The following is a 23,367-nucleotide window of genomic DNA, read 5'->3' on the forward strand; positions in this document are numbered from 1 at the left end:
CAAATATAGGAACCGGGCATATTAGGTACAATCTAAATCCCACTGTTAGTTAGGGCCTCCCTGAATCGTTCGGATAATGGTACCTACATATTTAAATATGATAGTCACGTAACAAAAGATTCGTTTCACGGCGTGGCAGAAACCGCTGATAAATATACATTAATTTGTCAGCCGCACACAAATCTGAGTATAAATAAGAGATAAAAAACTCGAGCGACCCCGACGAGTCGTGTTTATGCACATACAAAAAACAATAAAAATATTCAACAGTTTTCAACGGAACGCTCGGCGCGATTTCATGGAAGCGAAAATGATCTTACTTTACGGTTAAAGGATTTAAGTTCGTATGCGCACGTATTATGGTGCAGGGGAATGACCCGGCTACCTGTTTAGATGATTTTTTTTTCAGTTTTCAAAGGCTTATAAATTAAATTTTGACGATCAATACCTGACGTGTCAGTGAAGCATTATAATATCGTTCTAAAATTATATTTGGTTCAAGTTTCTCTTGAATATTACCAGTTTTATTTGAATTACACATATATGTATTTGTGGAGGTGGCTGACGCTTTGTCCTTATTTACTGAAATAAACTATATAACTCGTCGGCCACCTACGTTCTACGTTTTATGCGAAGTATTTCTGTGGGGGTGTCGTTATTTTCGTGAGTCCTTGTAAGTTGTTGACCTCCCTGAAAATTGGGAGCGTCCCACGCATTCGTAAACACAATACAAAGAAATCATAAAATTACAACGTTATGGCTATCATAGACGTCACGAAAATAACGCGTAAGAGTTGCCAAACGGAGATCGAAACGAAACTTTTTGTCGTACTTTGTTTGTAAACGGATTGTTTTCAAAGTCCTCTGCATGAATTTCAATCAAGTGCACACTTGGCGTCTGTGCAAAAAGCCAACAAACCGGTCTGCGAATGGCCAGAATTACGATTAGTCGACCATCTACAGTTGAGACGCGTATGTCACTAAAATACCCGTCTGCCGCCGCGCATTGTCTCTCTCGTATTTGCATTTCTTTTATTGCTAGACTCCAAGATGCATTCAAAGTTCATTTGACTTTAATCGCTTTCAATGATATTGTTTTCCTCGATAAATATGCTGTAATCATCGTTTATTATAGTAACCTTTGAATCATATAAAGCATCTAAACGTGTAAAGATTAAATATAGACGTTAGTCATATTTGTTAAATGCAAATACGACAAATATTTCTAATAGCGTGTTCCTTATTTGATTCTCTGAGTTTACACTGACGATTAGGAATCAATAACGAAAACTTAAACGGATATGAGGCATCAACCTACACTCAATACACATATTGTTAGGAGGAAAGCGACTACTTCTGCATTTCTGATATCTATTACTTTCGAATTAGACTTTGTACTAACTTTACATATTTTCCTTTCCCTTGATAAATGAAATATATTCCGGTCTATAGTTTCATTTATATAACAATTACGTATAATATATTCTAGTCACGGTTCCAGTCCTATTGCTTCCTGCCTAAGCACTTAATTCAGCTTACCTCGGTAATGAACTTACCACCATTTATAATGTCGATCAATATTAACATATTGTTTACGGTTTCCTGGCTACACCATATTCTGATAAACATTGTGCGAAGATAAATACGATATGCTAATATAATATCTGATATTAGTTGATTCACGTGTATGAGATTATATTATAATACCTACAAATATTAATAGATTAAACAAATTTTGCTATCATCTTTAGTCATAAAAATAGCACCATGTTTAATGTTTATCTTTACAATGTAGACTAAAATTACATGGAATCTCTACGTTGAGTCTTTGTTTGACGTATTGACATTATTATCATATCATATGCCTAGTTCCGCGAGATGACGTTTTCCTCTAAAATTTCCAGTAAATACCCGACGTTCCGGTTCAAAGGAATCGTAAATACCGAAGAGAATTACGTTGTTCGGAAATCACTTGAGATAAACAAGTAGACTAATGAAGCGTACAATTAGAGCTGGTGAATCATCAAGATGCTATTCGATTTTTACGCGAAATGTTTTAACCTAGTTGGGTTTTTAAATTGCTACGTGATTTATAATATAACACATAAGAACATAGTAGTCGTCTATTAGTTGTCTATTATACAGAAGATGTACATTAATTTTTAGTTCTATTATATTCACATTTTCGGGTGTATCGTCAAGGGAAGCAATTATTGTCCTCTCGCCATATTAGCGTAGGCGCATCCTAATCTCAAATAACGTAACCCAGTTCACGGTCAGCTAGAGGAAATGACGCAAGCGCTTTCAGTGTCATTACGACACTCGAGTTGCCAAAACAACTGACGTGTCAGTACAGCCTGTAGCCTCGAGTAAGGCTTCAATATACGAGCATTATTGTAGACGAAATACCCGTTTACTCCTTATTTATGTTTCGTTATTAAGATACGACCATCTTTGATTATAAGCTACAGATTAAAATACGTACTAAAGTCGATGTGCATCCATAATTATTGCAGTTTTGCTAAAACAAAATCAAACCTCTATCCTAACAACCGGTTTCAATCCAGACTAGTTTCACGGCCCAGCTATATTTTCATCTGTCGAATGGAAATCGTTGACGGATACGCAATTTTAAACTTTAAATTAAGAAGGGTAAAGTTTAATTTCGCCTTTCAGTAAATATAAAGTTTAGCAATAAACAACCAGCGCCAATTAGCAAGTGAAGTCTCTATAAGCTTCCTTTGAAATACGAGTTCGGACCGTGTATTATAAAATTTACTTTTAATATAACCTATATTAATGTTAATTTTGATTATCAAGCATGTTATTAGTAACTAACTACCGTTCTCGACGATATTTTTTTTCATTATTATATTATTACAACCAAGAAGCTTATATCTAATACACTGGAGATTGCACTATGACCATTGACTTGTCACAAGAAAATATAACCTTGAATGACGTCAGTGTTGTTTTTTGTCTCTTTCTGTGGGTGACCACACTGGTTTGTATATTCAGGATTTTTCGAAATAGAAAAAACTAAAAATCATGGTCTATAAATAATAACGACATATATTTTTAACAGTATTAATTATATTATAATATTACTGGCCATACTTTATAGGTACATATAATTTTAATTGGTATAGAATGATAATTTTAAATAACTCTTGGCTACAAAGCCTGGATATGAACCGATATATAGCATTAACATCCTTTGTAAATAGAGGAAAGTTGTGTTTTGCATCAGATGCTGTTTACCAAATTGTAAGCTACTCAGATCTTCTTTTTAAACGCGTTGCTTCGACGGGTCAATTTCAAGCCAAAATCATCAAAGAAAAACTGTTTATAATAAACGCCTTGCACAAATTTCAGCTAACTTTACAAAGTTTATTTTTCAAAAGGTATTTTTTTCTGGGTCGTAATCCTCAGTAATTTTATCCTTGATGGGCACATATATTTCTTTTTATTTTACTTTTTGGAAAGCTGAAATACCTAAAACAAAAAATATGAGGTAAGTTAAAAAAGTATAAATTTCAATGTAAAAACGAACAATCTTATAACTACATGTGAGTGCAATACCGATGTCGAGTGTTGTTTCATTACTAGTAAAAATCTTGAAAATGCTGTCTAAATTTCATCATAATATTGTTATTACAATATATTCTCTTCACTATCCATAAAAACTCGTCATCATGGTTACCTTACTTGTTAATTTTGTTTATTGAAAACTTGTTGAAAAATGATAAAGTATTAGGAAAATAACAAATTTAACATGACTGCTTTCTAAAATGATGCAAAATTTTACAATTTTTGCCATTGAAATGATTCTAAACAGGTAAATGCAGGAGTATTGAGGAATATTGTAAATAACGTAAATATACACTTGCCTGTGAAATTCTATGCCAGAATTTGGTGTCCAAACACTTCTGCAATTTTTCACAATGCAATACATTATTTATATTCGGAAAATATTTATTAAATACGCAACAATATTAACTTAAATATTCGAAGCGACGCAATTTTTTTGACACTTATGCCAAGCTTATGCCATATTGTCAAAGTGAGAGTTGCTACAATTTTATTATGGTAACTACCCATAATCAGGGAGTATCGCTTTTTAATAATTGGTCCAGATACTTATTTTATTTAGCATAAATAATAATTGTCTCATCCAACAATGCTTCTGAATGACGTTGTTGGCATTTTATCAACAAACTCATGTACAAAAACTAACCTTTTGCACAGAATATTACGGCATACATAGTAGCCTTGGGAAAACTTCGTATTAACAGTGGCAATACCAAGTTAGGTGTGAAAGTGATAAAACACAACAATTTTCTTGTTACACGTCAAATGTTCATACCGAAATCTCCAGTGTATAAGATATAAGCTTCTTGATTACAACAATGTTTGCTATGGCGAGCATTCGAACAATAAAAACCGCGAATACTTAAGTCAATCACAATGACATTGAAATGAGCTCCATTGCGAAATACGCTTTTCGTGTTTTCGGCCTCGCGTTCGAGATTGAAGAATACGTATAATAAATATGAACGCAAGCGACCTCTCTTGGCGGTCACGCGTTGTGTAATCGACCGCGACAGACAATACCGTGTCTGTCATGCACTCGGCACTCGCTTTTATTACAAATTTGACACTGATTCCGCTGCAAAATTGATCCTTTAATTGCCTTCGTTTGAAATGGTACAATTAAAAATTAAGAAATACGTGTTAAAATTTAATCGACTTATTCAGTGTTAAACTGATAAATAAAGTCGAATGCCGTTTGTTAAGTTCGTGTCATTGCGATGTTGTCGATCTCTGGTGAAGTCACCATCGACTCGTGAGTCGTGAACAATACGTGAGTGCGAGCGTCACAAATAAAATTATTCGAACATTCCACCCTTGTTTTTCTTATAACAATTGATCTTGTTTATTCATATTTCAACAATTTGCGCAGTTGTAAGAAATGATGTAATCGACGCTTTAAGTAAAATTATTACGCATTTCGATTAGAATTTAGATATCGGAATTTATCTTATTATTTTTGAAGGCTACGTTTATATTATCGTGCGTATAATGCATTAGAAACTAAATTATGACTATGACTATCTAGCTAAAGTTAACTCGTTCACAAATATTCATAATTATAAAGCACGTAACGGTAATGGTAATGTAATTCTGACGTATTTCGCCTACGCGGGAGGAGGCCACCCCAAACTGAAACGCTGACGTCAGGGGAAAACAACCCTGTAACTCGGGGTACATTTGTTTGGGATTGTGACGCCTACTGTTCGCAATGTTTTTACGCAACTTACGCCTACTGAAATCGTCTTGGTCTTGCGCTACCGGTGTGACGTCAACGCCGACTCACCCCCGGGCTAACCTTTGTTATATAAATGGAATCACGTGCAAGGATAATTAAGGAAAAATTCTTATTTAGACTAACGACAAACAAATGGTGTACAATACAAGTAGGTATCTAATTGTGTTTTAAGTGGCCAACCGTCCTTATATAATGATCAAAATTTAATCAAAGTAAATTCTATTTAGTGAGAAATGTCTTTCCGTGTATTATTCAGTATCTAAAGAGTAAAGATACTAAAAGTAAAAAGTAACCTCATAGACTGATGACGTAAGCAGGAAGTGCGCGGTTCGATGCAAGCACCGCACCGGCCGTGAGGCAGCCGTTGCCAAGGACGGTATCTTGCGATAGTGGTGTCACTATCACTCGTAATATAACACTATCAGCAAACCGCAAAACCGTACTATTTGAACCTTTTTAAACAATGCATATTTCAAATTCTAATATTTCACCGCTAAACATCTTTTCCTAGATACAATTCATAGATTTTCCTCTACTTCATAAGAATATGTTCGGAAATATAAGTAAATATTGTAAGTATATACTAAGTAAACGTTTATTCGTGCACATAATATAATATCTTACGCAACGCTTGTTATATATGAACAAGCTATTAGCGTAAAACTGTTGTTTGAAATGAGTTATACAGCGTGATCTTGTTTGTTAGGTAGGGGCGAATTAGAATCTCGAGCTATCTATTCATAACTATATCATTTATATAATTTGAAACTTATATCAATTTAAACATATTTAATTATTTATTATTTAACTAAGTAATATTTTTCAAAGGTTTTCAATGAAGCTGAATTTATTTTATATATGCAGAAATGGTCTACTCTTACAGACTATGCTAAAGTTTAAAAATTAAAATACTACCTACATGACTGACCTATGTTACAAATCACAACACACAAATACATCAATATCCGAGTAAAACATCGATTGATAACGTGATTGAAACAAAATGTCATTGGAATATTTAAATGACAAGTTAATCTCTGTTAAAATGACTACATGATGTAATATTTTGTTCAGCCAGCTAAGCTACGGATACGGTATATTATGTTCATAAAATCCGTGTTTGCGTCAGAATTTAAACATAGGTAATGTTACTTACGCTGTTCGGAAACGGGAATAAACTAAAATTTCCATCAATCATCGATATCTTTATTTCGAAGAAATTATAATGATTTATAGAGTGAATAAATCCTGAATATTTATCCTGGTATGAGTTATTCCAGATTCTAAACGTTATTCGCAGAAAGTACATGTAATTTTCCTCTTATATGATTGCAGTACATACCTTGTAAGTACATGATACAGTACTTTGAGATTTCAAAGCCTCGCTCTAAATTTATTTCTTTAATCTTTTATTCAATTTTATATAAATTGTATTATTTTGAGACCGTTTTGAAAAGTATTTTTAATTTAATAGCGTTTTCGTTTTTAAGATAAAGACATTTACGACTTTTCTTATCTTTTCAGGATTTAAATTTACAATTAACTACATCATAAAGACGAAAATAAAAGTGACTTGATTATTTCTTTTCGTATTTACGTAGATTATAATGTGTGGTAGGTGCATTGCAAACAACTGCTTATTATGTTGTCGGAAGCATTTTACAGTCGGTCTGCTATTTGAAACAATAAAATTTACGACGAAAAATGAATACTAAAATGCCGTACATTCAAGCTATTTATTTATATTACAAAGTCCACACTTGTCAATTTTCCTTTGTATAACTTAGGAAAATAACCGGTTTGAAGTTAATATATTTTAAATGGTTATGTATTAAGAATCCGGCTATTGGCCTCCAATCCAGTGGTTCAATGTCAGTTGCGCAAGCGCCGCTCTTCCGCCTTCGTCGAGTTTTCGACCAGGAACCATCTATTCCATTCAAATTGATAATTTAACGTGATATGTTCACGTGCGACTGAGACGGATATAGCAATCAATCGGTTTGATTGCGTCAGATCTGATCGGCTGGGCAATTAGTGATAATGACGTCACACTTCTTTGTTATTGGCCAAATTCCATACTATTTATTGAATAAATACAATGCCAAATAATAATTAATTTCTGCCTGAACTTTAATTCGACGATTGTTTCCTTTAGAATTACGTACCAATACATTTTTTGTTTATTTTACTTCTCGACTTTTCCTTGCTTCGATATATCCTCTATTATTTACCAATATATTGTCAATAAGCTAGAGGTCACACGTGACTATGTCCGCGTTCTCCGTCAATTATTGTTTTTTATTCCTTTACATTCAGTTCTGACTCAGCCCAGTATTATTTATTCTGTGCATGTATCCTTCATGCATTCGTTGCAATGGGATATTTTAATTAATTAATTTGTTTTCTTAAACATCGAAAACCTTAATATATTACGTTGTTTTAACAGAATACGTTCAATAAGAAATAAATTGCATTTCACATTGTTTTAAATATTACTGTCAATTTGGATTTAAAGTGACGAAAATTACCTTTGTTGGAGGTCTTTAGTATACCTTTTGTAATTACGCTATTGGTAATTCGTTAAAGTGTCTCAAGAGGAATTTAGAACGGAAAGGAATAATTATGTTAATTCTTAACTAAACATTGTTCAACGGATCATCTTACTCCATTTTCACTCCTAACCTTAATCCTAACTCACCTTTCTTTACTAATTGAATGATAATTGAGTCGTACGCAAACTGCTTACAAACATCCTCTTTAACTAGTCCTGAATAAATAATATTAAAATAATTTTAGTAGAAGTAGTATAGACTAATACGGTACGTATTTAAGTGTTAACCATCTGCCATACAATTATTGGAATTCATTTAATCCGGTAGTGGTCCCGTTACATCCGGTGTACGAGAGCACTTGGTGTTCATACGTAATTCCCCCCCGATGCTCAAAATTCGAGAGGCCTGGGAACGAATCCGAATGCATTATAATAAATAAAAGTTGCAATTAAAATCGTTCGCTAAATTGACGCATAAACGAAAGTTTGAACGGCGACAGGACGTATCCAATTAAAATATCTGTACACGGTCATTGGTCTTATAGCTTATCAATAATGTGAAGACACCTAGTCAACATTTAAAGGTCACACAATCTGCCTTATCTCCGCGATAACAGCGGTAAGGTCGTGCGCTATGCCGCAACGATCAACATACAGCTCATGCGTTCGTATATGGCGTCGCTTTTGAAACCTTAATATCGAGCCATTCATAGCGAGACTGGGACAAAAAAGTCAAGGTGTTCTAATTGTATTGTTAGAACCCGTATCGGGTTAATCTTTCAACAATTACCTGAGCGAGGTGACAATACGCGAGTTTTTTGTAGCGAACTCGCCAATTCTGTACAAAATTCAGCAGATGTTCAAATAAACAAACAGCTTTGCGATCTCCTACGCATGATTTATCGTTCGGTCTCTTTGCTGAATCGATGATGGGACGAGATGTGGCTATTGTGCAAGAAACTTCTATTCACCGCGAAGAATATCTACTTTTCCGAAGACAAAAAGCTGCACATGCAATTTCTACCTGCGGACGCACGTGTTCAATATTCGCATTCTATAGGTGACACCATTCATAAACTCGAATAACTTGCAGTAGTTATTGTTCAGAGAGATAGAAGGTGCAAATTCCTCTGATGCGGCAAGTTCATAAATCAGGCCATAAATTTAATACCCGAGCGTTATAAACTATTTCTTGTGTTTATTACGGAGCGAGTTCGAAGTGCATACGGCGAACGATTTAAAATCACGAGCTCGGCCAGTGTTGCTTTTCAATAATTTGGAAAGGTCCGTTGGAAAGTTAAGGACAACGCACACAATATTCTTTGTTTGCACACCTGTGTGCCTAGTGCGAGTTTTCATCGAGTACGAAACGTTACTATCGCGTCTGCGTCACAGCGAAATTTGTATGGGGAATCAAAGCTTCCCCATACGTCCGCTAGGGGCGCTGTTCGATTTCCCATACTAATTCGGCTGTGACGCAAACGCGATAGTAACGTTTCGTACTCGATGAAAACTCGCACTAGGCACACTGATGACAACTCTATCTGGCTGCACACAGCGCGACATTCGATACAACTTAAGGTCAATAAAGTTTCATTACTATCACACGGCGAATGTTTATTCAAATGCACTTATAACCAGTCTTCAAGTTTGGCTTTCGACATATGCTTCGAGGTCAATATTTGCTGTTTGTACTATCATATCGTTTTCTTCATACGATTCGGTCCCCTTCATTGTTTTTATGGCCGGTCGATACTCGGCGCTATATCTCGAATGCTAAGTATATGAAAATGAAGCAGTAATATCCCTCATTCATTCGGAAAACAATTGAAAACTCAGCTCAATAAATGCGCCAGCAGGATATTACGCGATCAAAGTAAATTGCTTTTGCTGTTATTAATTTTGATAACTGGGATTCGATTCGTTTCTCTCTTTTGTAACAAAGGGAAGCCATTGTATTTAATTTACTGTAGTTTCGTAGTCGGACACAAAGCGTTTTAGTTGGCGTGGAAATTAAATTTTCAATTGATAGGAATCGGCAGTGTGTTTTGAGGCTTGCGTCGATTTTTTTGTGTGGACATGTGCTCGGCCATCTGTTCGGTCAGATTAGAATAGTTTTTTGAATTCTTACCTAAAACATGTTATCATATGAAAAAATGACACGCAGCACATGGCGGGTCGAGGACTCGAAGCCTACCTGCCTTTGTTCCTCTCACAATGCTTCGCAAACATCTGCCGCCGCCTGCGCTCGTGGTTGTGTGCTTCTGAATGCCTCCTGCTGATTATTTTTACCTACCTCTATCACATCATCAATCATCTGCTCTTTGCATTCGCTCATTGTTTGCATTGGCATAAATTGTAGAATACCTCGACTGATGAATAAGTTATTCTTTCTTCAATTGTAAAATTAAAAAAATAATCATGGAGTAATATAACATTAGCAATAGTTTTAATGAAGCAACAGAAAACTGACTTATCCATTTAATATGCGGTCTATTTATTACATAAGTCGTTCGAGGTCGCGGATTGCGTTGCAAATACACAAACTTGTTCAACCATTACAATATATTTTAATAGCTCTCATAAACGTTCAATTATCGGGTTCCACAAATATTTTTAAAACAATGTTCACAAAGGTGCGTTTATTGAAGCGTTCTTGTAGTTAGTGTGTAATGTTAAAACAAAAGAATCGAATTGTTCTATACGGTACGATAGGAACTATTAATCGTGTGGTCCGGACGCTGCGATGCGAGTTGCGAAACAATCGGCCGTGTAGTTGCCAAACAGTTGTGCGCTACCGCTTTTGTAATACATCTGGATCGTTTTGAAACTTATTAACCTGTTTGTTTTGCGCTCTATTTTCTGTACTCGCGAGTTTCAAAAGCCCCTCAAAGGACCCACTCATTGTGCTCCGTTCGAGTGCCCGGACAAAGAGACGCACTAACGATTGAGTTACTTTTGTTTTGCGAACATTAATTAAACAAAAGACGCTTGCTTCACAATTTGTGACCAGTTTTCGTAATTGTCACGGGCAGGTGAATGAATTACGGCGTCGCTGAGTGGTTATAAATGGGCCCTAAAAGAGAAATTAGGACTCATTCATCAATGACTTTGGCAGACTCTGCGCCGCCCAAAAAAAGTTACAAAAGGTAATGAACAAATGCAGTAAAGCCGTGCAGTTAGCTCATAGTAACACTCGGTTTCGGAGCGGTGTTTTGCCGCAACAAATCCTTGATGGAACCTTAACCTACTTGGATTATTACACGCCGACACCGGACGCCGCGAGCGCTGCAACCGCTTCATTTTTGTTTTGTCACTTCTAATGCAGATATTATGTGGAATGTAATATGTGAGGCTGTCATCTATCCTATTGTGTTTTGACTTTTGCATAAATCACATCAATTATTATTTTTCGCTTTATATGTATAAATTAGGGATGCGCCGAATACCGAATACATATTCGGTATTCGGCATATTCGGCAACTTTTTCACTATTCGTATTCGGCCGAATTATTCGGTTTAGGTGCCGAATATATTCGGTATGAGTGTTTCTACTTTCTTGGCTATAGAACTAAATAAATAACTTCATATTATGAATGATTTATGTCATACTAAACTGCACTTAAGTCAAAGAAATCCTATGAAGAATGTGTTGAACCTAAGGTATCTACACTAATATTATAAAGAGGAAAACTTTGTTTGTTTGATTGTAATGAATAGGCTCATAAACTACTGGACCGATTTAAAAAATTCTTTTACCATTCGAAAGCTACATTATCCACGAGCAATATAGGATAGGTTTTATCCCGGAAATTCCACGGGAACGGGAACTATGCGAGTTTTTCTTTGAAACCGCGGGCGGAGCCGCCGGCGGAAAGCTAGTATAAAATAAAACAATCATTACATTTCAAATCAACGTTTATTTTGTAAATTTACATCAACATAATTTAATCATGTTTATTATTAGCACTTAGTATTTAATATTTATTATACTTTAAATCCTGAAGTCTGAAGACAATGCTTTTAGTCCCAATAGAATATGACACACGAAAAATAACACAATCACACAAATTACACTTAACTTTTGTTTTGTCATCTTGCATTTCATCAAAAAAGTCCCAAGCTCGCGATCTTTTACGTCCGCTCATGTTGCAAACACTAACTTAAAGTAAAAATATAAAAGTTTTAAACAATAAAAAATTTTTAATATTTTTTTGTTTTAATTTGTAACGTATTCGTGCGATGTTTCAACACAACTGAGACGGCACGGAGTGCGCGGGCTATATACGCGAGTGGCAGACGGTGAGGTAAGGCTCGCTCGCCACCGAGCCAGCAGCTACTTGCGACCCGTAAAGCCTTGTTTCCACTTGAGCATGCTCAGGCGAATGAGCGGCTCATTTGGCCGAGCCGCTCAAGTGGAGACGTCTGAGCACGCGCGGCCCGAGCATGCTCAGGCGTCTCCACATGAGCAGCTCGGCCAAATAAGCCGCTCATTCGCCTGAGCATGCTCAAGTGGAAACAAGGCTTTAGAATCCGTTTACGCATCAAAACTCATCAAAACATTGAACCGAATAATTCGGCCGAATATTCGGTTCGGTAAGGTTTTAACCGAATAGTATTCGGTATTCGGTTATTCGGTGAAACCACTATTCGGCGCATCTCTAGTATAAATAGTCCGATTTCAAAACTCTTTGTTAGCCACAATATTGTAATGTACACTAATCGTAAAACCACTGACATTTAAAATTGACTGAATAAAAAATAAATTTATTTATAACGTCAGAAGCGTTCACATTATGGTTTAATCGCAGCGCTTGCACTTGGATGAGATCACCGGCTATAAAACGATAGCCTCGTTTTATCGAATATTTTCTCCATTGACGTAAACGCCACCTCGTGCCAATGATGTTTTTTACCGTGGCCTAGTGATCCGATATGCCAATGTCAAAACTGTCATAAGCCTGTATGTATGCGCTTGTTGGTTTATTATACGCCCACACTGTTCGATTATAACGAGAGTTTCCTCTCGTTATAATCGAACAGTGATAGTATAGTATATTCAATGATAGTTTAGTATTTGGATAGAGCTCGTCCTGCTATCATCCGAATATCGTTTGCAACGTGACGACTGACGACCCCAATACTAGGTCAAGTACAGCGGTGCTTTGCCGTTCATTGTGAATGCCCCTCGCTCGAATCCGCGCCCGTGCCGTAATGTGCGCTGCGGCCTCGAGATGAACTTGACATATCAAAAAACATGTTTTTTATAAAACATGCTATTGAAGTCCCGGCGCTTACATCAACCGCCCGCAAAGCGAATGTGTCAACACATAGCATTACCTAACCGCCTGCAATCTGCTCGATGTAATTCTGTCGATAACACACCTCCCTTATTAGATGACACGTAACTTTCCGTGCGAATCTATTATATCACGCTAGTGCGAAATGTACTCCCGAGCGAGGCGAGGTCGTCGCCCGCTGAGGCTTTGCGGACTCGATGATATACGGCTAATGGTCGAGTACGTTCACCGCGTTAGAAAACCTACTTCAGTTCCGCGCTTTCTTTATTGCATCACCGCAATGTGCCGTTTCGTCCGCACTCTCTTCCGCCATGCTTGTGCAAGTCGACTGCCGACTACACTCGAAATTAAAAAGTTCTGCTATTCATTTTGTATCTCTTATGTTACGTTAATTAAAACATCTAAAAAAGTTAACAATTTTTCCACATCGCATTATATCTTTCGCTCGACTATGACAGGTGAACTTTCGCAAGTTCAGTGACCCTTTCGCTTGCATCCGCGATGGCCGGCATATTGTGATATAACGCTCGATTTTATTTAATTTAGAAATGAATGTTTCCGCACTTTCCAAATTACATCATTGCGTCTAGAAAAAAGTAATCGCGAGGTGAACGACCGAGTTCGTGGACCGCCTCTTACGCCGATCATTGCTTAGGTATTCGCAAGAACATTGATCCTTCATGATCTCATCGTAACCGAATGGGAGCGACAAAAAAGTTAACTACGCAGTTTATGAAGATTGACACTGAGCCGGTTCTTCCTTACGAATCGTGGATTTAATCGAAACTTTCATCGGCCTAGTATCATTTCTCTCGGAACGGTATCGAGAAAGTACCGCTGATGTGCCAGATTCACGTTTTGCAATCGATTGTACACAAGCGGTGCCACTTCCCGATTCCCAGCGAGTCCTGTACCGTGGCCCGTAGGTGTTGCAACAGGATCGCCGCTGTTTGTTTACGAGGCGCGGCCCAATTATATTCGATACACGTCCACGATTCACACAATCGTACGGTGTTTAAAATTCCACATCGTGAGGCCTATGAACTTTCATGTTTTGATCCATTTTAAGTTCCTAAGATTAACGATTGCGAGCCCATCGATTCAATACTGATACGATATCATAGCCTATATAATAGGACTTGTAAAGGGCTTATAGTAAACAATCACATTTTTTTGTGAAATCAAAGATGAAACTTGTTAAACCAGTCCCATAAGAGTACGCATATTTTTCAGCACATAACGGTAGAAACGGGTTCTTGATTCATATATTTTTCTTTTTTTTATGTGTGATCCTTTATTGAGCGTTCTATTTATTTACAATCTGAGTAATTTGGTGTGTTGACGGAATAACATTATTCCACGATTTCCTCGTATTGTTTCTAGTACGAGTAGAACCGTTCCTTTGTTGTAGTTGTAAAGAATTTATAGGCTGAACGAACAGTAGGTATAATGCCACGTAGCGACAATTACACCTCTATAATGAGTTCTTAACGCATAGCTGCCCTGGAATGGAATACGAAGGAGTCGGTCGTGTTCGCTCAGTAATGCATAAAACGTAAGGCGATTTCTGATAATTTAATCGAATCAATCACGGTGTAAGTTTCAGCGTGTCTTATCGCGTTGACCTGGCTTAACTCGACATGCCCTACGTCATGACGCCGTGCGTACCCCGAGTTATTAAAACCATTGTACCGATTCGACGCGATTCCAGATAACAATCGTGCGTATTAATAAAAGCTATGTTGTTAAGTTGTCGGAGGGTTAGTTGTTTGTAAATATATTCAAGTGCCACTTTATTTTTGAAATATTGATCGCAATCTTTTAACACTTGTTTATAAAAATATATTAAATTCGCAAGAGCTGCGATATCTATCTGCATACGTTCCATATTATTTCAGTTTGTGGTTGATGTAATCTAGTGTATGTAATTAATATTTTTAATAACTTTTGCTATTAAGTCTTCTGTAATATTTTATGCTGTCCAAGAATTTTATTCAAAGTTGCGCTTTTAAAGATTCATCGAGTGCAGGTGTTGTGCATAGCGAAGAAAAAAGTATAAGAGTACAGTTAAGAATAATAAAACTAGTTTTAGATGATCTATAAATATTGTAATGTATTCGTTCACTGGCACAATCCAACGTACAGTGACATATCAATGCAAACAATAACTGTTACATGTATTTGTAACATTTACATTTTCGCAATAAATACCTACCCGATGATAAGTACCTACCCGAAGAGAATAACTAACTGAATTGAGCAAGATGATCAAACATAGGGCAGTCATTACAAAATATTTGGTTAATAATTATAGGAATGCCAGCTAAATAAATAAACAAAATATGGTGAAAATATTATAGAGGTGGTGTCGATAAGATAAGAGTGCACGCCGATAAGCTAACCTTCTATCCGAATTGATTAAACGCATATTTGGAGCTATAAACGAGTAATTTAAATACGATCCAAAGGCAATTATGTATTCGAAGACGATGGAAATGTGATTAATTATAACACATTACGAGACATGAACATGTAAATGTATGAACACACCGACAGAGATTAAACCTATTTGTCGTCCCACGCGTTTCTGCAACCACGCGGTAAATGTTATTTCGTAAGGCGAAATCGCAACATCGCTTATTTTGCGTTTTCGAAATGACTTCGTCATCCGTACCTACAACTTTTTGTGCTTACATATGTACTATTAAAAAAATGTACACCTCTATCTCATAGAAGTAAATAAATACGTGTGTATGTTTGTAATAAAAGAAAAAGGTACACGTGAATGAAATATAATATGAATCGTATTAGTGTGATAACATAAGTGATAAATGCATTGTTTCACCTTGCCTTGTGCAAACTGCATTATGAAAGAGCGTCAGGAGCGACGCTCAAATACGGCGCGAAGTATACGCAAACCGTTTTGCAAATCTCTAATTTTAAAAAAAATTAGAGATTTGCAAAACGAAAAATTTGAGTTACAAAACTTAAGGATTACTCAAAGGCTCCGTGTCAGGAGAGCACCTTGGCCCGTCCATACACGCATATTAATCAGCGGCCGAACCATCGGTTGTGTATTGTTTATTATTTTACCATATTGAAGTTCTCGCAACTGCAGTTAACAAATTGTTTGTAATCCCGTATTGCTCGATCCGCAACCACGCTCGTTACCTATTGCAAGCTCTTGCAATGTGCTGCAACTTGAGAGACCATATTTACTGTTGTGCTTTTATATTTCAAACGTATGAGCTATAGAGGCGAAGAGGAAGGCCACGCGGCCGTGTTTCGCATTTCCGATTTGAAATAATGACGAGGAAACGATTGCAGACCGAGACAATAGTTGATTCCGGCTGCGTATGAGCAACGGCGGAAACTGGGTAGGCGCTTGCGGATGTGGATTTACTCTTTTATTTATCGGGCGATCTAGACCGCATCTGTCGGAGGACAAACACACGCAGCTGCCCTTTATGGTATTCTCGTTTGCGACCTCCATATATGAGAGTGCACCGGGCACCTGTCGCCAGCTGTTTGCTCTTTGTAATTACATCGTAGGTGGACAAATACCTGCATTTTGCGGTTGCGTGATGGGAAAGTTAATGCAATAATCTTTCACACGAACGCATTTCTTCTGTGACTGCCAATTTTCACTGATGACTGTAATTACTCGTCTGCAATATGGGAGCATCTGTTTTTATCAGTTTCTCAGCGCTCGGAATACTCGTCACAAACGTAATAGTGTTATGAAAGTGCATACGTAAACGTATTACTAAGCAGGTTAGCTGGCAGTTCTTACTGTAACATGCCGCAGTAGAGAATTCCTACAAGAGTTACGCGAACGATTGCAAAACATTTCATAATAGGATCTTCTTTTGCGACCTCATTTACTTTTTACATCGAGCGTGTGCGTTTAATAGACCAAGAGAAACATTTTTTATTCAACCCTCCGAAACATATGCACTGTGCATATGATATGTTTTGCCCTTTCGTATACGCATGACGAAATCGCAGTGATAAAAGACAGTTATATCGGGAAGGAGTCAATGAACGGAAGTATTTTCACGTGCGGTGACATACCGCCGATCGTTTATCAAACTTGCGCAAGTGCAACGACTTGCCTAATCCCTACACTGGGTTATGCTAAACGAAACGGTCTGTGTGGCTGCGCTCGTTTCTAGGTATTCACGGGTTTGACATTTCTGTCGCAAGCGCCGGCTACGGTTACCGCGGCTGCTTTCTACGGTGCCACTCTTTCTCCGTTACGCCGATGCTCGATTGCAAAACGCGGAGGTTGCGCTTTCTTCGTTCGCGACGTCGGAGAAATTGTTGCGCCACACCGCGGCGTACACCGACCCCGCGTTAGAAAGTCGAACGTTCACCGGATTTAACAGACCCGGCCACGTAACGGTGTAATTGTTGCGATTCGAGATGCGAGATCGATGGGGTTTGGACACTTTTGCGTAAACGCATTTCGGGCTTTCTTTTCTTGCATAAGTATCGCATAACTGATCGAGATCGAATACGGCTTCGGCGAACGTCACAGCGTGCGCAGTGACGAGTCGAGCAATCGGTTACTTGCATAGGCACTAGGGCGAGTTTGCGCAACGGGCTGTGGAGTGGCGCCCGTTCCGCAGTCCGCAGTTGCAACACGGGATATTTCGGCGGCGCCTTGGACGGCCGCCCGAACTTGCAACATGCCATATCGCAACGGCTCATAATCCATTGTGAGTTGTGACACGCTAGTGGTGCGGACGTCGCCCGCCTGCCAAATACGGCCCATAGAGGAACGCCGCGGTTGCGCTATCCGATCTCCTCGCGTCGACAAATGTCAACGCCGCGCTCTGGCCCATCACCGCTGCATTCGATTTTAAAACTAAAACAATTTTGCAACCGATGTTCACATTAGCGTTTTCGCAAGCGGCCCAGCGCTCGGTTTCAAAACGTTCGCCTTGCGTTATCGCGGCTCCGATAAAGCGAGCTGTACCAATGTTTATGCGGTTTTGAGACCTAAATTCTGGACTCGATAGTGAGCATATGTAGTAATGTGAAGTCGGAACAAAATATCAAACGTGAAATTTCACAAGAATTTGTCATTCGACTGAACACCGAGCTTAGTCACGTGTGTCAGAGAATTAAGTGCTCTAGATAAAGCGTTAAAGTTCGAAACATGAGCGTTATCAATCGAATAACATGGAACACCCGCGGCAAAGCGATTGCGCCACGGACGACTGTATAATTGGGTATGGTCGGGATGGTTTCCCAATGTATCCCGGCATCTCGCGGCCGCGGTGTGGTAACGCGCTTACGACACGACATGTCCCTACAATTCGGGTTACGAAAACCTATGACTAACTATCGCTGGGCTCCGAATTGCCCGCTTTGAAATACCTATTATATATTTGTAATAGTGACATTCAAAGAGCTGTACTCATTGAGAACATTCGGTATATCGTCCACGAGGCGATAGCCAGGGCGAGTTGCGCAAACGGTCGCCACTGCGATATAAAGCGAGCAGGAAGTGCATGCATGTGTGCTGCATCTGTGCGCGGCTGCCATTGTTTGTTACGAAACTGTCAGGGTTGAGTTGAGCAATGGCGGCAGTTGCGAAACTTGCTCCGGCGCATCCCGCTAATTGTGGGCGATCTCCTACACTATCTGCGCTTTACTTTTCGCTATTTTACACGACAATAAAGCTTATATAATCCCTTTCCACACACCACATGACGAGCTAATGATACTCGAGACATAATATAAACATTAAGATTCTCTATATATCTCGAATAAGAAATGTTCAATTACACGCTTGTAACATCGACGAAACATTATTAGTTAACTTCATTGCGAAGCAGACGTGACTCAACGCGGCCGTGTAAATGTTTATATTGAGAGGACGTCACGATTTGTAATTATAACTTTCTAGACATTATTTTTCTCATGTTTATCTAGAGATTTCCTGAAAACTTCTCGTTCTAAGTTTAACATGTCCGTTTCGACCGGTAAACACGTTTACCTACATCCCGTAAAAGTGTGGATATCGGCTCGATATGGATTAGCGAGAAGTAATAACATTGTCGAAACGAGGTGAATGCGTCGAGTAACATTAGCAGGGCGACAGGTACGCGGTGGGCCGCTGGAGCGCGCACGGTCGGCTGTCCTTTCGCGGTCTCGCGCCCGCGACCACCGAGAATCCTTCGAGGCCATGCCACGATCGGAACACGCTCGGAAATCCGGCCAACCTTCCGACTGCGTTACGACACTGTATAACTTATGTACGCGTTGCGAAATACGAATCGATTGCAACTGCAGACATCGCACTTTAGCCTTGCCGGTGTAAGGGATTTAATTAGGATCATTGCGCAGTCGACGCCTAAAACTGATACGAGGACTCCCGCTCCGCTTACTCATGTATTTAAAAGGGCTCCGAGTAGACGCCACCCAGTTTTTCTTATAGTTCCCATACTTCTTGCTTCATTTAATAAATAGCGAATTTTCAACGTTCGATGCGAATATTTGCATCATATATAGACTCGTTTGAAACTAATATAGCCAGTACGCAATACACCAATATTTCAATTATTTTGATATCAGATTTTCGTTAGTGCGCGCGTATTTCACGATAGCTGCAGAGTTGCGACAACGTAACGAGGCTAACCTTTAGATGAAGCGGCGAACCATATTGTCACGATCACTTAATAAATATGTTAATAAATCAGTACCTCTTTATCTAGTTTACGTCAAAGCAATTACAGTAGTTTAATCGTGCTTGCGGTAGAGTTTGAGCCTTGTCAACTGCGCTCCCTTGAAACACTATTTGTCAAACGGATTTTGTAACTTCGCTTTAAGCAAACCTGATATTTATTGCCACCAGCCTTCGGAATACGCAAGCTCGTATCGTAACTTACTCGATCCTTCGCAATCAATACTGGGCGCCGAAATCATTTTGTTTAAGATTTTATTCTGAAATAGAACAGGACCCCTCTTTAAATTAATTTAACTCAACGTTCCCCTCAGAAGTATAAACGAGGCTAAAAATATCCTCCACATTAATGCACGTCGATTCCACGGCATCGGTGCGCCCATTGTGCACCTGCCCATATTCCTTTACCGAAGTAGCGCATACTCAATAATTATTTATAACATTACTTCATTATATATGAATATCGTTACAGACTACACATTTTTTCAAACATTCATATTGGTATGGTATCGTTGTTTGCAATTAGTTCATCTGAGTCAACATTTAGAGTTCAATAACACTCCCTTAGCAGCAGGAAGTTCGGCTCGTCCGTGTCTTCACTCCTTATTGGAAACATCGATTCACATAAAACCGTACACTGTTTCGAATTGTGCATTAAATGCATTTCGAAACGATGCGGCGACTTGAAATACGAGGTCGCAGTGCGCCTATAGCCCGTGATGTGATGAAACAAAACCTATTGCGTCACTGAACGGCTTTATGGTACGCCATGTAATTATTTACATGACATTATTGTTAAACGCACAACGTGAAAACATTTCGCAACAATCACCCCGATGTCCATTAATGTGGCGTTTTACTAATTAGTCATAAACGAATCGCTAATAGCGGCCGGGCCTTTGAGCACAAAGGATCCATTACCCGCCGGCGACCGCGATATGCAGATATTATATTATGATAGCGGCCGAACGGCGATTTATATAGGTCATCGTTCATCGGACATGCATCAAATTAATTAACGGTCGGGTTCAATGAATTCATCTCTGCATAATTTGTAATGCTACATGTAATACGAAATTCGCAATAACTCAATATTTGTCTCTTTGTTACAGAACAACGATAAAATTGGAATCGTTAGAAGATGCGGTGGTGCTCGACGACCCTGAGGAAGATTTACTTCAAGACAAGAGAGGTTGTCCCGCGTACGTGTCCCCCGAGATCCTGAGAGCCCATCGGACGTACTCCGGCAAGGCGGCCGACATGTGGTCGCTGGGCGTCATCCTATACACCATGCTCGTCGGAAGGTAAGCTCTACATTCCCGCATATTATTCAAACTAGTCTAGTTAGGTATTTAAAATTCAAATCGCTCGTTTGTCCTTCGCATTAGAAAATATTTGGGTCAGTGCAATAAAATGTGCATAAATAATAAACGAGGGCAAGAGGGTGGGCGTCTTCACCTGCGAGCGTGGGACTTACCGTTTTTCGAGATCGCAAGGGTCGGGCGACCGTTGGCGGCGGGGGATGATCACCTGTCGGCCGTTACGCGCCAACGGCCAGCAATTATATCACCCACAATACGTCTCTCGAAATCTTCGCCGCACCTGCCGCTCATGTGTCGAAGACGTTGCCCGCCGGCACCTGCCGCGCGATCCTTCGCCTCCCCTCTCGCCCCGCGCCGCAATTAGGTACAATTCGAAATTCGGGATTTCGCCGCAATCGCCGCCCTCACCTGTCGCCGGAAGGGTTCCGTCGATTACCTGAGTTTTTGTTTCGCGCATCTGCCCGCTCCGAATGACAATCGTCATTAGCCCGGCCACAAAAACTCGCGTCTCCACTTATCTTCGACGTTAATGAGCTCCATCTTAAACTTTACGGGGCGCCTTTACCTGATCGCATTATCGAGTACAGTCAGGACGTATGTTTAGCTTCGTATGCATAAACTAATAGTCAATTTCTTTTATAGGTATCCGTTCAACGACTCGGAGCACGCGTCGCTGTTCGCGAAGATCTCGCGCGGCTACTTCGTGGTGCCGGAGTGCCTGTCGTCGCGCGGCAAGTGCCTGATCCGGTCGCTGCTGCGGCGCGAGGCGGGCGAGCGGCTGCGCGCCGCCGACGCGCTGCGCCACCCCTGGCTGGCGCGCGACCCGCGCACCGACCTGCCGCCGCGCGCCGCCGCCGCGCTCGACCGCCGCGTGCCCGACCTGCCCGACCTGCCCCACGCGCCCGACCTGCCCCACTCCCCCCACGCGCACGTGCCCCACGCGCCGCTGCTGCCCCCGCTGCCGCACCTGCTCGCCGACTGCCTCTAATGCTCGCGAGGCTCGGGGCAAGCGCGAAGCGGCCCAGGAACTAGTCTACCCACGGATGGCCGGCCGATAGGCCTGGAACTCCGCAGCGACGTTCCGTTCCATAGTCGTCCGATTCGCCCACAATGTTTGTCTTTTATCAACAATGTATAATATTAATGTCGTTTTAAACACGTTTTCCAAATGTATCGTGAACGTTCCGAGCGCCGTAGGCCCAGCGTGCTGGCCACGCTCCGGCCGGCTGGCCCGCGCCGACTGCTAACTGCTAATGTAATTATTCGTAACGACACATAAGTGAGACTGATAGCGTTCGCTTCGCGCGCTGCGGCGAAGCGAAGCGAAGCGTCACGTAACTATGCGGCGATTCCTTAGCGGCGAGATCCGTCGCGTTGAGCCGCGTAGCGTAAGAGTAGTGTATATTTTGTATTTATGAAAGTTTAAAGTTATATCGTGTAATTGTGATCTCCACCGATGTTATTTAGCGATTACTTGATTGCCATTAATTATTTTGTTACGCAGGAGCGATGTTTCTTTTGCGAGACGATCGGTTGCTTCCATCATATAGTAGAGATATTATCATTATATTATTTAAAAGTTTCGCCTTGTATCTATTGAATGTGATGTATTCGGAAATCTAGATGCGAAATTATTATTTTTGTTATATTGAATCTATCAATGGAACTTTGTTTATATAAATTGATTCGCACCACCACGTACCGAATAAGTTTGTTGAATTTGGTCTGTGCCATTTATTTAATTTAAAACTTATTTATTGTTGTTGTGATTGACGTTCGGGGGCGGCACTTCTTCCTATTAAATTATTGACCCTTTTGGTACTTGGTGATGAGTTTTTATTGAATTTTGTAAATTCGAAATCAAATATTTTTATTGACTCGATCGATATCAGTAATGTTTCGGTGTCCAAATTTATTATCACTGTTACTTTAAATGTGCCCCGGTTTCGGGGCAGCTGTGAAATTTTCATGTTAAAGTGTAGTTTTGAAGTAGTCAAGTCTTTCAGATTGAAAGCGCGTTGTACAATAATAGTCTACTGTAAAATATACTATGTTAACATTAATTTATACAAACTGTAAATAGAGCTAAGATATTATAAGTATATCAAAAAAAGGAGAAATGATAGAGGGAATAAATAATTCAAAAAATTATATCGCACTTTTATTTTTAC

General features: G+C 39.4%; 1 protein-coding gene across 2 annotated transcripts in view; it reads left to right on the forward strand.

Annotated features, from left to right (window-relative positions):
• LOC123705912 (tribbles homolog 2-like) overlaps positions 1-23,347 on the forward strand; it is a 36,198-nt gene extending 12,851 nt beyond the window's left edge. For both annotated transcript variants that reach the window (XM_045655007.1, XM_045655006.1), the window contains exons 4-5: positions 20,987-21,178; positions 21,839-23,347. In XM_045655007.1, coding sequence (XP_045510963.1) covers positions 20,987-21,178; positions 21,839-22,184 — 538 coding nt within the window. In that variant the 3' untranslated portion in view covers positions 22,185-23,347. The remainder of the gene's footprint in view (positions 1-20,986; positions 21,179-21,838) is intronic.
• Positions 23,348-23,367: the final 20 nt, after the last annotated feature.

This window comes from Colias croceus, chromosome 3, assembly GCF_905220415.1.
Source record: "Colias croceus chromosome 3, ilColCroc2.1".
Classification (NCBI taxonomy): domain Eukaryota; kingdom Metazoa; phylum Arthropoda; class Insecta; order Lepidoptera; family Pieridae; genus Colias; species Colias croceus.